The 16,213-nt window shown below is 38.3% G+C and overlaps 1 protein-coding gene across 1 annotated transcript in view; it reads right to left on the reverse strand.

The window, feature by feature from the left end:
* MED13L (mediator complex subunit 13L) overlaps positions 1–16,213 on the reverse strand; it is a 229,361-nt gene that overhangs the window by 99,717 nt on the left and 113,431 nt on the right. Inside the window, exon 4 of the mRNA XM_045296704.1 lies at positions 13,585–13,668. Coding sequence (XP_045152639.1) covers positions 13,585–13,668 — 84 coding nt within the window. The remainder of the gene's footprint in view (positions 1–13,584; positions 13,669–16,213) is intronic.

Genomic DNA, 16,213 nt, shown 5'->3' on the forward strand with positions numbered 1-16,213 from the left:
AAAAAAAAAAAAAAGTGTTCATCTCTCCCTCTGTGAAATGGGACTAAGGAAAACAACAATTTCTTCAAAGGTGCTTCCAGTTGTATCCAAGTAACAGAAAATTGGGAAGGAGAGCAATAAGAATATACATTCAAAAATATTCATTATGATCAGTGTAACTGGTTTGTTCCTGTTTAGAGTTTTCAACTTTAAAAAAGTTGTAAACCTCAAAAATACGTGTCAATTGTTAGTGTTTCAATAGTTTTGTTTTAGACTTCGTACAGCACAGTGTCTGTTGTTGTTCTCGCGTTGTTTTTAAGGAGAGCATTTCACTGCACGTCGGCCTTCAGTGTAGCTCCTGTGCTGATCCGGGGCAGGCTTCCCCCAGAGGAATGGCAGAGTTGTCCCAGATCAGTAAGGACTCCTTTCTCAGTGCTCTCACGGCACCATACCGCACGCGCAGTTAACTCTTCCAAACTGTGTGTTCCATTCAAGTGGCTTTTTTGGTTTGTTGCTTTTAATCTCTTAAACTTTACACAACTTTCACTGTTTAATATATTAACAATAAGTAAAGCAGTCCCATATGTGGCCTTTTATACACATTAGGATCCTGCTTGTTTCCCAGGCTTCCATACCGGACTATAATTGTGCCAGCTTTTATGAAGCATAAGCATCACTCACTCTTGACAATTGCAAGAACTAGAGAAATTCACTGCAAGGGGGTATGCCCAAGTGCAGAATAAAGGCAACAAGAGAAAAAGCACACACCTGTTGTCAGACAGTCAATTCCAACTCACAGTGACCCTTGCAGGGACAGTAAAACTGCCCATTGTGGTTCCCAGGCTGTCCTTCTGAAGGACACAGACTGCCACAAACAAGTTTCGTTAGCAGCCGAGCGAGCACTTAACCTCTGTGCCACCTTGGCTCTTCTTACAGGATAAACAAAACCCAACCCACTGCCATCAAGTCAATTATGGCTCCCACTGCCCTATGTAGAGTTTCTAAACCTGTAGAGCTAGACAGAAAGCAAAAGATCTCCTCCTTCTCCATTGGAGCCCTTGGAACCACCTGTGTTAACCTGTGGTTAACAGTTCAATGCTTAATCTACAGCGCCACCAGTGCTCCTTTCTAGTATACACAAAAACTCACACGAACTCACGGCCATCTCGTCACTTCTGACTCACAGAGACCGGGTCTCTCTGGGGTTCCAAGGATGTAACTGTTTACGTTTACGCATAGAAAGCCTCTTCTTTCTCCTGAAAGATGAGCAGCGGCTACTGGTTTTGAAGTGCTCACTTTTAATCTCATTGCATGCCCAATTTTCCCATCTTTCTGTACAATGGGGTTGCTATCCTCACTCTCTCAAGGTTATTGAGGATTGAATGAGATGTTGACTTAAGTGTTAGATTAATTAACAAACACTTTCAAAACACTTGTACACCAAACACTCTTCTAAGCATTTTATAAGTATTAGTTCACTTAATCCTGATAATAATTCTATGAAGTAGTAACACTGTAATTATCCCACTTTAAAAAAAAATCATTTTACTGGGGACTCATACAACTCACCACAATCTATCCATCCATTGTGTCTCGCGTATTTGTACATTTGTTGCCATCATCATTCTCAAAACATTTGCTTTCTACTTGAACCCTTATCTCACTTTTACAGATAAACAGAACCAGAGAATTAAGCGACTTGTACTTGCTTAAAGTCACACAGCTAGGGAAAGGCAGAATTGGGATTTAATGCAGGTTGTCAGATCTCTGAGTTCATGCTATGGCGAACACAATTAAGGTGCCTCTCGGCAGGTGGGCAGAACTGTGGCCAGCCTAGCCGCTGAGCACCTGGGCCCTGCAGGCCCTCAGTGTCCAATAAGGTGACACAAAAGAAACACACAATGCATCTAGATGAAGATCACCTCATGTGGAGATATCGAAGGTCACAAATTAGTGCCACTGAGTTAAAAAAAAAAAATCTAAGATTGCTCAAATAAACACCAGCATCTAACAACCAATACCTATTATAAAGAAGTACTGATTGTTAAAGAAACATGCTCCCAATGTATTTAAATATAAAGATTTACAAGGTTAATTCATGCTTATTACTTTACCTTTCCCACCACCACACAAACCCACAGCCATCAAGTCGATTCTGACTCGTGGTGGCCCTATATAAGGTGTCTGAGTCTGATGATCTTTACGGGAGCAGACAGCCTCAACTTTCTCCCAAGGGACACCTGGTGGTTTGAACTGCTGACCTTGTGGTTTAGCTACTTGATGGTGCAACCAGGGTTATTTGTTTTCTCCTTACTTCCCTTTCTTCTCGTTGACTAAGTAACACATGCTCATTGTACAAAACCAGAAAATATAGGAGTACAGCCGAGAAACGGCCACCACTAGTAATTCATTTTCATCCTTACTTTTGAGTGTAGCCTGACACATTCAATTTTCTGATGACAGCTTCTTTCTTTCTTTCAATTCTGAAAACAGATGCAATTTCATGAACCCCAGTAATTACTACTAAGGTGTTTCAAGAAAGAAATGTATTGTAAGTAGGTGAGAAGTATTAACTTCACTCTTGACGTCTCTTCAAGCATGAGTGCTTGCTATACTCCGTAGGCTTAGTGTCAATGAAGTCCAGTCAATACACATGACTGACTGACTGACTGACTTCAACTAACATGTCTACAAAACCATTTAAAGAAATGTTGATAAAACTAGTTATATGTTTAGACACTGGCTACTAGTTAATGGCAAATCTTGGAACTACAAGTGTCTCACAACCTACTGGCTGGGTCAAAGCACTCAGTGGGCACAGCCCCAGCATGACAAGCTGTAGTTTGGGTTCAGATATGCTAGCAAATTGAAACAGAATCCTTTTGTTCGACAAAATACAATGTCCTCTCATGAAAACAACTTTTCAGGTAGAACTTACTTAGATAAATGCTTCCTTAAAACACTTTGAGTTGTTTTTTTTCACACTTTGGGTTTTATTAACACCGATTGCTCCCAAAGGTCGACCTCAAAATCCAAGCCAAGTACCAACCAATGAAAAGCAAGGAAAAGTGCTCTATTCCTTTACCAATACACACACCCCAGTTAACTGGCAAACATAAATACTGCTATAGACAGAGTATTGGGACTTTTTTTCTACTATCAAACCGAATGAGTGATTTCTTACTTATTTTTTTAAGAAGCTAATAAGACTTTCTTCTTGCAATTTTCTAAACTAGTAACAATATTTTATATTTAAAGCAGAGATTCTTTCAAAGGTCCTGAGTCGTTATTTCTGCTCAAATCAGTCAGGTTAGGATGAACACTCAAACAACATGGTAAATCGGTATTCACCTCATCTAGTTTTGATAAAGGACTTTGCATGCCTCGGGAAATTAACTTGCAAAACTTTCCAGCTTCCACACCTTGTTAGATTTAGTGTTAATGAAGTTAGCACTGATTTTTATTACATGCTCAACTGGTTTTCTGAGCAACTTTCTTGATTGCTATTTGAAGAACAAACGTGTCTGTCATTCCGCAGATAATCCAGTTTACCTAAACAACCCTTTATACAGTTTTCAACCCAGTGTTCAGTGCCAACGAATATTTCCATATTATAACAGCAATGATCGAAAGCTAGAATTCTTCAGACAAGTGCTATAAAGGCCTGGAGTGTCCATTAACTTCACACTTGTCTCTGTGCCCATGGTTGGTTAGCATACTCACAGCACACTCATTATATCAAGATGCTACTCAATCCCAGTGGATTCTATCCTCATCTGTGCTGGCACACATTATTTGACATGGACAAGCTCGACTCCCCTCACACTACACCATTACCACTACACCACCACCACCACCACCACTTAAATTCCTGCCATCTTTCAGATAGTGACTCACTCCCTGCTATGAGAGAAGTGTTTAAATTAGCTTACCCAAGCATGCAAAATCAGGAATTAGGATCTGATCTGAAATGTGTGGGATTCGTTTTTTATTCACAATAGATGTTGCTTAACCAATTCTGGTCCTGTTTTGCAACTCTCTGCAATTGTAAAAATTTTCTTTAATTGAAACATGCAGCTAAAGGAAAGGGATTAATTTTAAAAAAAACTGGCACCAGAGCACACCAAACACTGTAGTTAGCAAGCAGGCTCTCGCCTGCTGGGAAATGTAGTCAGGACCAGGATTAACCACTGACCACAATTGCTTTATGAGTCTTATGAAAACCAGCTTGATTCTGCCAAAGACTGAAGCATGTAACAACAAAACTAAAATCAGGGACATTTACTGTAAACAAGGCCCTTAAAAATCGTCTTGTCCAACTTCCTGCTTTCTCAACAAACCATGGTCATGAATCAGTTTAAGTGATTTCCATCCAAATATTCAAGTACTTAATAACTTGCTAAGTATTACTTCATGTATCCGATTTTGCAAAAGATTTCTTTTTTAAAGTATACATATATAACCTTGCCCCATATAATGTAGCAGAAAGCATAATGAGATTTCCAGTGCGACTCTGTGAGGTTGAGAAGTCAGCATGTTCTAACAGTCTCACTCTCTCATAAGAATAAGAATGAGACACCTCACTACAGGAGGCCACGTTAGATTAAATCAGTGGTTCTCAACCTTCCTAATGTCGTGACCCTTTCATACAGTTCCTCACGTTGCGGTGACTGCTCTTCCCACCCCCCCCGCCCCCTCCCCAACCATCACATTATTTTCGTTGCTACTTCATAACTGTAATTTTGCTATTGTTATGAATTGGGTGACTCCAAAGGGGTCACGACCCACAGGTTGAGAACCACTGGATTAAATGGTTTTAGGCTACACTGCTTTCATTCATTCATTCATCCATCCTTCAAATATGGAAAGACAGAGCTTTCTGGCAGATACTAAGTGAAGCACAAGAGTGTAAATAAATTAACACCTCTATAGTGAAAAGAATTAACATCCTCCAAAACTCTGTTAAGAGTCAGGATTGACTGAAGAAGGAGCAGAGATAAAAGATAACTTGGTAAAAACTCAAAGTCTATTATTGAAAAAAGTAAATGTAGGCTCACACTTTGGCATGAACAGTTTTATGTTTTCCAATTATGTGTCAGGAATTTAAAGTTTTATTCTAAATTACATAGAGTAGAGCTCTTTGGGGCTAGGGTATTATCTCCTGTTTCCTAACTGATCGGTGAGTCATCATTCTTGTCCCCTTATGGTTGCTAGGTGCTGATGAGTCTATTTTGACCTAATGAAACCCTATGTACAACAGAGCAAAACATTGCCTGGACCTGCCCCGCCCTCACAATCACTGCTGCTTAAAGCTGCTGTTGTAGCCATGGGGTCAGTCCATCTCATTGAAGGTCTTCCTCTTTTTCTTTTCCAAGCAGGATGTCCTTTTCCAGGGACAACTTGTCCAACATGAGATGAAGTCTCACCACCCTTGATTCTAAGGAGTATTCTAGCTACATCTAAGAGAGATAGGTTCCTTCTTGAGGCAGTCCATTTAACATTCTGCACCAACACAATTCAAAGGTGCACCTTAGTCTTCAAAGTGATTACTACTAATCACTATTACTAAATAGTGATTACTGATCTCGCTAATGCTGGATATGAATGCATGGAGTTTTGTTTGTTCATTTGTTTAACATTCATCACAGTTAAGTATGCTGTTGCATTTTTCTCCCCAGCTTCCTGTGACCAGAAAAGGGACACGAAGTACTCAAAGCAGCTTTCTTAGAGTTACTCTATTGTATCTTTCTCTCAAATTGCAGCCCTTGGATAAAATATTGTTTAACATTAAAATATCATGTCTTTCCTAAGCATGGTTTCATCCAATTGGGGGTTTCAAAAAGATGATCTTCTTCTACTTTAATAACTAAAATGAGTAAAAAATAAGTAAACATTTTACTTTTCTCCCTAATTCTAAATGTGGCTAAATGCCAGGAATATCTGTCCTCCAGAGCAAAGCACAATCGTCTAATTTACTATTAAGTACCAAGCAGTTACTGAACTGAATGGTTAAAACAAACCTGCAAGAGGTAGACAGAGGGCCCCATCTCTTTCCCTGATCTCTGTTCCTGTGACCTGAAGACTCAAATTGATTTGAAATACTTGACTACACTAAGGATTTCCCATTTGACAGCTCTCAGCAGGAAGATACAGACCATGTGACTACCACAAGGGAGTCCTTGATAGAGCAGCATTCAGCTTAGCCCCTTAGGGCAAGTGCCCAGACCACTGCCAGTTAATTGAGAGAATGTGCAAGGAAGGGAATTTGGTTCTTTCTTCTAAATGTGCATTTAAATACCCTGCTTGGAGTTTTATTGTGTGCTAGCAGGGCTCATAAAAGAAAAGCAAGATTAGCAATCTTCTTCAAAGCCTTAAAGGCTACTAAATCTGCAATCAGCTCTGTGTGCTGGTCTAGGGGTTTTGTTGTTGTTTGCACTTAGGCTCTTTAGCCTAGAAGCTAAAAAGTGAGCTACTGCTGGGTTTTGTGTATTCATTTGTCTTTTAATTATTTCACACTTAACATGAAGTCTATACCTTTCTACATTTCCCTTCCTTTCCTTCTGTCTGGGGGGGGTGTCAGGAGGGAGAGTGTGTTCATTCTTTTCAAAAATTTAGAGCAACAGTATAGGAAAGAAATTAAGCTAACTCATCCTTTAGTAGCAATATGGCTTTGACCATTCTCTAGCTCTGTATCTCAATTCCTTTAGTTTAAATTAGAGCTATGGCAACCAGGTCCTCATTTTTCCCCTCCCCCATGTGCCCTTGATAATTTATAAATTGTTATTTTGTCATATCTTGCCCTGTCCGACGTCTCCCTCCACCAACTCCTCGGTTGTCCGTCCCCCAGGGAGGAGGTCACATATAGTTCCCTGTAATCAGTTCCCGCTTTCCTACCCACTCTCCCTCTGGAAATGTTTTGAGAATAATGAGGGCAATGAATGTACAAATGCGCTTACACAATTGATGTATGTGTTGATTGTGATGAGAGTTGCATGAGCCCCTAATAAAATGATTTAAAAAAACACAAATAAGCGCATGAAAGAAAAAAAAAAAGAGTCAATTAGCATAGGGCGCTTAGCCCTGCATTGATATGCATAAGCTGGACTTAGGAAAATTACTTTCCCTTTAAGTATGGGGATATTTTTATTTTTAAAACTAAATAAATCTCTGCTGAAAGACCAAAAAAAAAAAAAAATTAGAGCTATGGTACTACCACCAGGACTGATTTCCCAGGGCTGGCAGGGTGGATACAACACAGAAGTACCCAGCAATCAATATACACACAGACTGTACCCTGCACCAAAAGAAGATGGACGGAACCCACCACGTCACCGTATCGAAAAGAAGTAGTCAACACGCAACCATTTCAAACTATAGCATGTGATCAAGAACAAATGGTGCTCAAGTGAGGAGTCCAAGCTGTCCTGAGGAAGTTAGCAAAAATAAGGTTCCAGAATTAATGGGATACCAATAGAAACACTTGCTTATCTATTCCAAGAAATATAGCAGACAGCTGCCCAGCCAATCAACTGGAAAATAATATTTATGCACATATCAAAGAAAGGCGATCCAACCAAACACAGAAACAATCAAGTGGTGTCATTAATATCACAAGCAAATATAGCTTTGCTGAAGATCATTCAATAAAAATCGCACCAGTATACTGACAGGGGGCTGCCAGAAGTTCAAGCTGGATTCAAAAGAGGTTAGTCCTGATGTTAGAGGTATCCTTGCTGATGTCCGAAGGCTGTTTACTTGTGTGATATCCACTATGCAAAGGCATTTGGTTGTATGGATCATAACAAACTATGAATAGCATCGAGAAGAATGGGAACCCCCCAGAACATTTCATTATGCTCATGCAGAATCTGCGCATGGATCAAGAAGCAGGCATTTGCACAAAGCAAGGGAATTCTCCGTGACTGAAAATCAGGAAAGGTGCAAGTCAGGGTGATGTCCTCTCACCGTATTTATTCAATCTCTATGCCGAGCAAATCATCAGAGAAGCTGGACTGTAAGAAGAAAGTAGCAGACGCCGGACAGTGTAAGACATGACAAAATAATAATAGTTTATAAATTATCAAGCGTTCATAAGGGAGGGGTTAGCGGGGAGGGAAAAATGAGGGATCAAGCAGAAGCTTTCACTGTGGATTGAGTATAACTCAATGTAAAGAAAGCAAAAATCCTCAGAACTGGATCAACAGATAGCATCATGTTAACAGAAGAAAAGATTGTATTGTAAAGGACTTCATCTTGCTTGGATCCACAATCAATGCTTATGGAAGCAGCAGTCAAAAGGTTAAACAACCTATTGAATGGAGCAAATCTGCTATACAAGACCTCTTTATAAAGAGTTCAAGTGCAAAGATGAAGGCTAAGTTGTGTCTGAACCCAAGCCATGGTATTTTCAATTACATCATATGCATGTGAAAGTTGAACAGTGAATTAGGAAAACCGAAGAATTGATGCATCTGAATTACGGTGCTGGTGATAAATAATGAAAATACCATGGACAGCCAGAACAACAAATCTGTTGAAAGAGGTATACCCAAAATGCTCCTTAGTTGGGAGGATGGCGAGACTTCGTCTCCTGTACTTTGGACATGTTATGAAGAGAAACCAGTCACTAGAAAAGGACACCGTGGTTGGTAAAGTGGAGGGGAGGGGAAAAGAGGAAGACCCTCAAGAAGGAATAACACAGTGGCTAACCCAATGGCCTGCAACAACTGTGAGGATAGGACAGGACCGGTGTTTTGTTCCATGTACCAACTAGAGGGCACCAAACAACAACATCCATTTATAACATGAGTATTCATAACAGATCGTTTCTTAAAATAAAGATAAACATTGTGAAGAGAACGTTTTTGTTTCGATTACATGTTTTGTTTTATATTACAGATAGTCCTTGATTTAAGACATGTCTGAGGTGTGCTGTTGCCTTTTCCTGCATCTCACCTGTAGTAGCATGTACTACATACAATGTTGCAGAATGTCATGTCTGCTCTCATCAGATAAAAATGCGGTATTCAACTTAGGTCAGAATTGTGTTGACAAGTGAGTCATTACAACAGAATCACACTTTTCAGCTCATTTTCCACTTTGATCTGAGGACACACTAAACAGAATTACAAAGATCAGAGTAGGTTCCATTCAGTTCAACTCTAGCTCCAAGTACCCTTTATGCTCAAAATTGTACACCCTGAGTCGAATCAAAGTAAAAATAATGTAATGCACACTGGAAACAAAATAAGTGTGACTTATAAATATTCCATCTAGGAAAGAGACTCGATCCTCATTTTCCATAGAGCGTGAATTCAAGGAAAGTCTAGTTGAAAACTCAAAAATGGCAGCTTAAACAAGTGATTTATAAATAAAGTGCTAACTTTGAGAAGAAAAGAGTTAGAAAAGCTGCCTCAGGGGAGCGTCCCAAAAGGTAGATCAGAGTTAACCTGAGTTGTCGGGGAAGGCAGGAATGGTGAGGGGAAAATCATTAACAAAAGAGGGAAGGAGCTTAGGCTATGCTTAGGATTGTGAAGGGCAACTGTGGGTGAACCAAAAAAAAAAAAGTTCTGGGGAGAAGAATCAGATAAAATTTGGGTAACATACTAGACACAAAGGACACTGTAATATGTTCTCGTGTTCCAAAATCCCTCATCAAAAGTAATATGCCAAGATCAGAAACAGGTAACTGCATGTCAAAAAAACAAAAAAGCGGTGAGGGGGAGAAGACTATGATAATAGACCAAATATGATCATTTTAGAAAGGAGACCCTGCAGTTACCTAAGAGGTAAATATTTTATCATTCACAGCTTTCCATGGTATTCTTTATCTATAAATATTAACCTATTCTACTTCATTCATACACACCTACCTATTAATTATATCCTAAAAATAAAGCATGAGTCTTACTCTACTGACAAGTTCCCAGCGACAAATGCAATCACTTCTAAGAAACACACTTAATGAAGGTTTTTGTTGTTTTTATTATACACCTCAACACATCAAATACAATTTTCCCCTTTGATTACACAAAGGATGGCAACAGAACTAGAATGCTAGTTATGCAGATTTAGACATTCACATTTCAAAACTTGAAAAAGTACACGATATATAGATCTACCCCCCCAAAAAAAGTTGCGAAACGAGTGTGCACAATCCCAAATTGCTGCGTTAATAAGCTATTATTGATTCCCCATCTGCTAATCCTTGTGTTTAAATCAGTGGCAAAAAGTAAGACACACGTAAAACAGATTTACACAGAAGATTGGAAAACAGAAAAGTCATAGGCAAGGACTGCGTTTGGTCTGGGAAACAACTCCAGTGGCCTTTCAGACCCTCAGTGTCTGTTTACATGGCTGCTTACCCTGGGGGTGACGGCTCCCCTCCCCTGATAGTACTGGAATGCCTTTTCATCTCTGCTTCCCTAGAAGATAACACAGAGCCCAGCTATCACAAACGTCTGCAGGGTCACATGCCAGGGTGTGAAGTAAAGGTGAGGGAGAAAGAGATGGATGAGAGAAGAGGAAAGGTAGTTTTAAAGTGTTTTACAAGAACTTTTGAAATCATAAAATGAGAGGGCTTCAGAAAGCTCATGAAACAAGGGAATTAAAACATACTGAAAATTTTCCGCTTTGAACCTTCTGAAGCCCCCCATCCCAGTATTTCATTGTTTTAACTAAATAAAGATTATTTTTTCCTTAGAGCTAAAATAACATCCTTTAATATGTATATTAGATAGTGTAAAGAGAACTAAAGATATCATCCTGGGCTTAAGTGGAGAAAACACTCAGATGGAGCAATAAAGATCAGCCACAAACCCATACACCCAGCTGGACTATATAACTGCTCACAATAGAACATCTGTATATTTCCAGCTATTACAGGTATCATCCAAGAACAGGACAAGTTTGACCACGACAGAAGAGGCAGCTAATTAACTCAGAAAATGCATGAGCAAGTTGGTATTTACGTTAACTGGGGTGTGGGCCAATGACTACCAGAAAAGATCTAAGGTCCAGACTGTTATGGGAGGCAATCTATTATTTTCTTTTAAATGGCATTCAAAGGCTAACGCGCAGGCTTCAAGTCCTGCAGTAGTTAAATAGGAGGCTGAATACCAGGAGAGGAGTGCCTTTCTAGTACACACACGCACACCAACCCTGCCCAACAGAAATAACTTCTATACCGTTTTTAAAATACATATGAGGGCTTCAAAGATTTCACTGAGAAACCCCACTATATTTTAATTTAATTTTCCCTTGAACTTCATCAAGCCCCCTTGTACTTTTCATTCCCTTGTTTCCAAGCTAAGGCTTTTTCAAGTTCAAATTTAGAAACCAGGAATTTTGTATGTTTGCTTTTAGTTGTCCCTACTCTTTAAGGAAAACCCAAATGTTTCTTTCTTATTATTTCCCTAAGGATCTGAGTGGAAAAAGATGTCGAAAAAGGTAAAAAAATAATATACTGACTGCATTCTTCATGATCCTCATGAACACACAGATATACATGAGGGTTCAAAAAGCTTTGTGTAAAATTTCATTATGTTTAATGCCTTTTTCTGAACTTTTTGGACACTTGGGTGCCTGTGTATGCATAGGCTTCTTTGGAAATGTATTCTCAACATCATCTTACAGCAAACATTACAACTTTTAGATCTACGAGCAAACGAATTTGTTCTGCTATTAATAAGCAGATAGATTTTAGTACATGAAAACATGTTATTAATTCAACATATGAAACCCATTCATCAATATTTGTCACCATTATTAGAATTATTTTAGTAATTTAAAAGAAATGCAGTGTGTTGAATTACATTTTAAATCTATTAAGCAAAAGTATTTTGGCGTGTTAGTATTATATTTTTTATACTTAGTATATCATTATTTTCGAGTGTTTTCTTTGGGGAACAATTTTTTTTCACTTTTTATTGTGAGTTCGGCGGAGATTTACATATCCGATCATCATTTTTGCATTCAAAAAACTTACACACTTATGGAGCTTAGGGAGTAATTTTCAAGTAAACTAAATTTAAAGTAATTAAAATTAAGGAAACTTCATTTAATTCATTCCACAACAATATTACAAATAGCTATATAAATTGTCTAATCTCCACAAAAACCCTCTAAGATACTAACTACCAATATCAATTCGCTAGCAGCAAAATGAAACAAGAAAAACTAAGCTCAGAAAGCTGAACAACTTATCCCAACACAAATGCCTTATAACCTGGGAGGAGAAGAATGGGAACAAGGCCAAGTGTCCTGAGTCCACGTCCCTCCTTGACAGCACTACTCTGTCCACTCAGTGGCTGAGGCCACAGAGTTCCTATCTGAGTATCCAGCAAAAGCCTCTATTTTCCACTCAGGGTGAAAATGGACAAAGTCTTCTCATCTACTGAAATCTTAAGTTCATTTCTGGTAAAAAAAAGTATTAGCATATTATATGCTAAGTATTCCCGGCATCTTCTGGGCATACTTTTTTGGAATCTGTAACATCTCAGCACTACAAGGACACAAAGTTCCATATTCAATCATAAATATGGACTCAAAAGGCAATAACATAATTCAAATGCACTGTTCAAAGATAAAAAACCGCCACAAAATAATGTATGGCAATATAGATGTAATATTTAAATTTAGCTTTGTGAAAGTTGTAAAGACTTTTGGGTCCTAAAAGATGGGAAAAGATACAGGGCTTACATGAAATAAGTAAATATACTTCACTATTTTAACATAATTTTTACAATTAAAATGCTACCTGATACCAATGTAATCCTTGGTGTTTGTTTTTTTTATTCCTACACGTCTTCCATCCTTCAAATGTCAGCTAAATTATGACACGAACAACTGATGCTGAATAGTTTTTTGACTATTTTAGTCAATTCATCAGTGACCAGATTTGAGAATGTACACCGGGAGAGATATACCGTATCAAAGTGACTACATACTTAACCATTGAGAGTCACAGACATAAAAGTCAAAACTTTAACCACAGAAAATCTAAAATCTTTCAAGAAAATATTAGAATTCAAAACTACAAATCCATGGAAGACAATTGTCAGGTCAAACCAACAGAAGTAATCCCCATCAGCTTATGGTTGCAATGAAGTCTACATAGTGCTCACGCGTAGAGGCAGGTATTTCATCTTGAAGTTGGTTGTTTTGTTTTGTTTTTGAGGGCACGGAGGCTTCTGGGTTTGTTTGAAATACAATCCTTGCTTAGTCAGTAACTGAGCACTATCTTTAGCAAGCCATTCACATCATAAATGAATAATGTTCTGGTGTGTTTGGAAAAGCAATGTACAGTTCTGGTTTTTCAAAGTATCTTAGATTGCTCTAAGAGGCACCAATTCTATAAAAACTGTCCTCATTTTAATTCATCTGACTTGTTCAAGTTATGCCACACAAAACTTTAATGAAGAATGATGGAGTAAGTTAAAAATAACATACTCATTCGAAACGGAATGTAAAAGGTGGTTTACACATACTGTAACAATGATCTTTCTAGCTCAAATCTATTTTCTTGTATCTGAACTACGCATGTTACTAGGTAATACAAGATACCCCCCCATAAAAGAACAGAAGCCAAGAGCCAACTCAACTCACCTTTTGTTGACAGGCTTTTCATCCTTTTCATAGGGTCGGACAAACCATTTCCCAATCCTGACGAAGTTCTTGTCCATTAGGCACCTACAATGATTCATCAACAATTAATTCTACAGTTTTGATATCAAATTAACACAGCAAGCTACTGACTCAACGACTTATGCAGTAAGAATAAAAACATTAAATGGTCATGAAACATTAAATGGTCAAAACATTAAATAAAAACATTAAATGGTCATGATATAAAACTTTTCACTTTATATGGACTAGAAGAATTCTTAAGGCAAAACTGGTTGATTTGTTCCTAACATATCTTCGCCCCTGTGTATTTCTGCCAATCACACAGCACTTCTGTAGAAATGTGGATTCTTGGGCAAGGGAGCATCAGCATAGAGCAACTTTTCTGGAGTGGCTCTAGGCTACCCTCCAAGCTGATATGCCCATTCCGCAAGTTGTAATGCTGCCCCTTTTCCTTTTTCATTTTTGGTGCGGCATGTCACAGGTGATCCCTTGGCATGTTTTCAGTAATAAAAATTTTAAAAATAGGTTCATCAACTCCTCTTGATGTAGGGTATAGTACTTAAAGCTCTTGGTACTGCTTTGCAAGAACACAAGGCATTGCAGATTTCTAAATGAGGCATCACTGCCCTGCTCCCACCTCAAGTGCAACCCGGCTTCTGTCTCCAGGCCTTTTGTATACACGGTGTTTCATGTCACATCACGAGTCATTTTTCTGAAGATGTATTGAGCCCAACTCATATAATGCCATTCTGCCCATAATTCAATTGAACTGACAACAATGTGAACAGCTATGACCAAGTTCATTCATGTGCAGGCAAATGACAACTATATTGTAACTGCCATCTGGGCCAATTGTGAGACATCATCAATTAAAAGAAGTACACTGATTTCAAAGATATAAAAATGTGAGGGGGGAAGAGTGTACACTGCAGAATTGATGATATAAAATAATTGCTAATATCATTCAATGAAATGCGCCCCCCCCCTTTTAAGAAAAGAGGTCAGGAAGAAAATAAAAGAAACCTGTCAGAAATCTGGATGTCATTCTTTAAATAAGGTCCTCCAGGAAAAGATTATACAGCCATTCTTTATTCAATATTCAAGCAATTCTGTACTTGGCTTTTATGTCTATAATTTCCATACCACCAGAAAAACCAGGAAACAATTCAAGCACTTAGCCAACTCATTACAGGTTAGATGGGTTAGAAAATGGTACCAGTTTCTTCTCACCACAGTGTAACTCCCTTTAGGCAGTGCCAATGTAGAGCACGCAAGGCTCAGTCAAAGTCACTGGCTTCAACTGGTTTTGCTTTGAAAATGAGTTTCCACAGCAACCTTCCTTATTCATTATGAGGTTTTTTTTTAAAAAAAAAAATCTATTCTAAAGGAACCCAAAATCTGTTTTCCTAAACTCATCACATGGACACATTGTTTACAATATACACGTAGAATAGTCTCCATTAAGTTTACAACATACACATAGACTACCTACCAAACCCACTGCCACTAAGGTAATTTTTGACTCACAGAGACCTTGAAAGGCAGACTAGAACTGTTTCCCCTACCCCACCCCCAGGTTCTGAAAGCTATAAATCTTTATGGGAGCAAACAGCCTCATCTTTCTCTCTCAGAATAGGTGGTGAATTTTAATTTCTGAACTAACAGTTTAATAACCCAACAACTAGGCCACTATACCACCAAAGCTCCTTACATCCACCGAAGTACTTTAAAAAAAAAAAAAAAACAATGCTTAAAAGGTATCGCTACACTACATTCACTGGCTAAGAAAATTGTCTATTTTTAAAACTAGAATACATAATAACAAATGCTAGGAATTTCCATTAGAACTCTAGTATTTGATATCAAATTCCTTCCTCCAATGCCACAATTAATAACAATGACAAGACTCACTATGGAGACCACTACACCCCCATACCACCATGTTTGATTACAAGGCAGAGTATCTCATTTAATTCTTGTAATAATGGGATTCAATAGTTGTTACACTGTTAACTCTTGGAGGTAAAGCAGCTAAGGCACAATGAGAAAGTCACCTGTCAAGGTCAAAGAGTTAGTGAGACGTTAGAACTGAGAATTAAGCCTACAGATATCTAGTCACAGAGCTAGGGTTTTCCATTTATACCATGCTGTCACTACCCTTGTGCTATTATATTTCCCCAATTCTTTCCATTCTGAAATCCAGGTGCATCTTAAAACTGATAGTTCTATTTACTGTGACAGTATTTTATTCTCCAAAAGTTGTTAATAAATGGCAGGTGTATTTTAAAATCAGTAAAGACTTCAAATAAAATCAGGGGGTGTAAGCATCAGGCACAGGATGACATCAAACACTAAGCACTGTCACTTAATGGCACTTCATTTAGTATATACCATTGCAGAATACATATATGTACATATTTTTTTCATTCTTCATATATGCCTTGAAGGTGACAGTACAAGGAGATGGTTTATTCCATAAGAGAGAAACAACATGAAATTTACTGGACCTGGGATTTAAAAAAAAATCAAAAGCTTTAGACAGGGTAATCTGAAAGAAAACAAAATATCCAGGATTAACTGAGCACTATCTTTAGCAAGCCATTCACAT

The sequence above is a fragment of the Echinops telfairi genome, unplaced genomic scaffold (genome assembly GCF_000313985.2).
Source record: "Echinops telfairi isolate 266 unplaced genomic scaffold, ASM31398v2 ScPeMD7_7412;HRSCAF=8450, whole genome shotgun sequence".
NCBI classification, from domain to species: domain Eukaryota; kingdom Metazoa; phylum Chordata; class Mammalia; order Afrosoricida; family Tenrecidae; genus Echinops; species Echinops telfairi.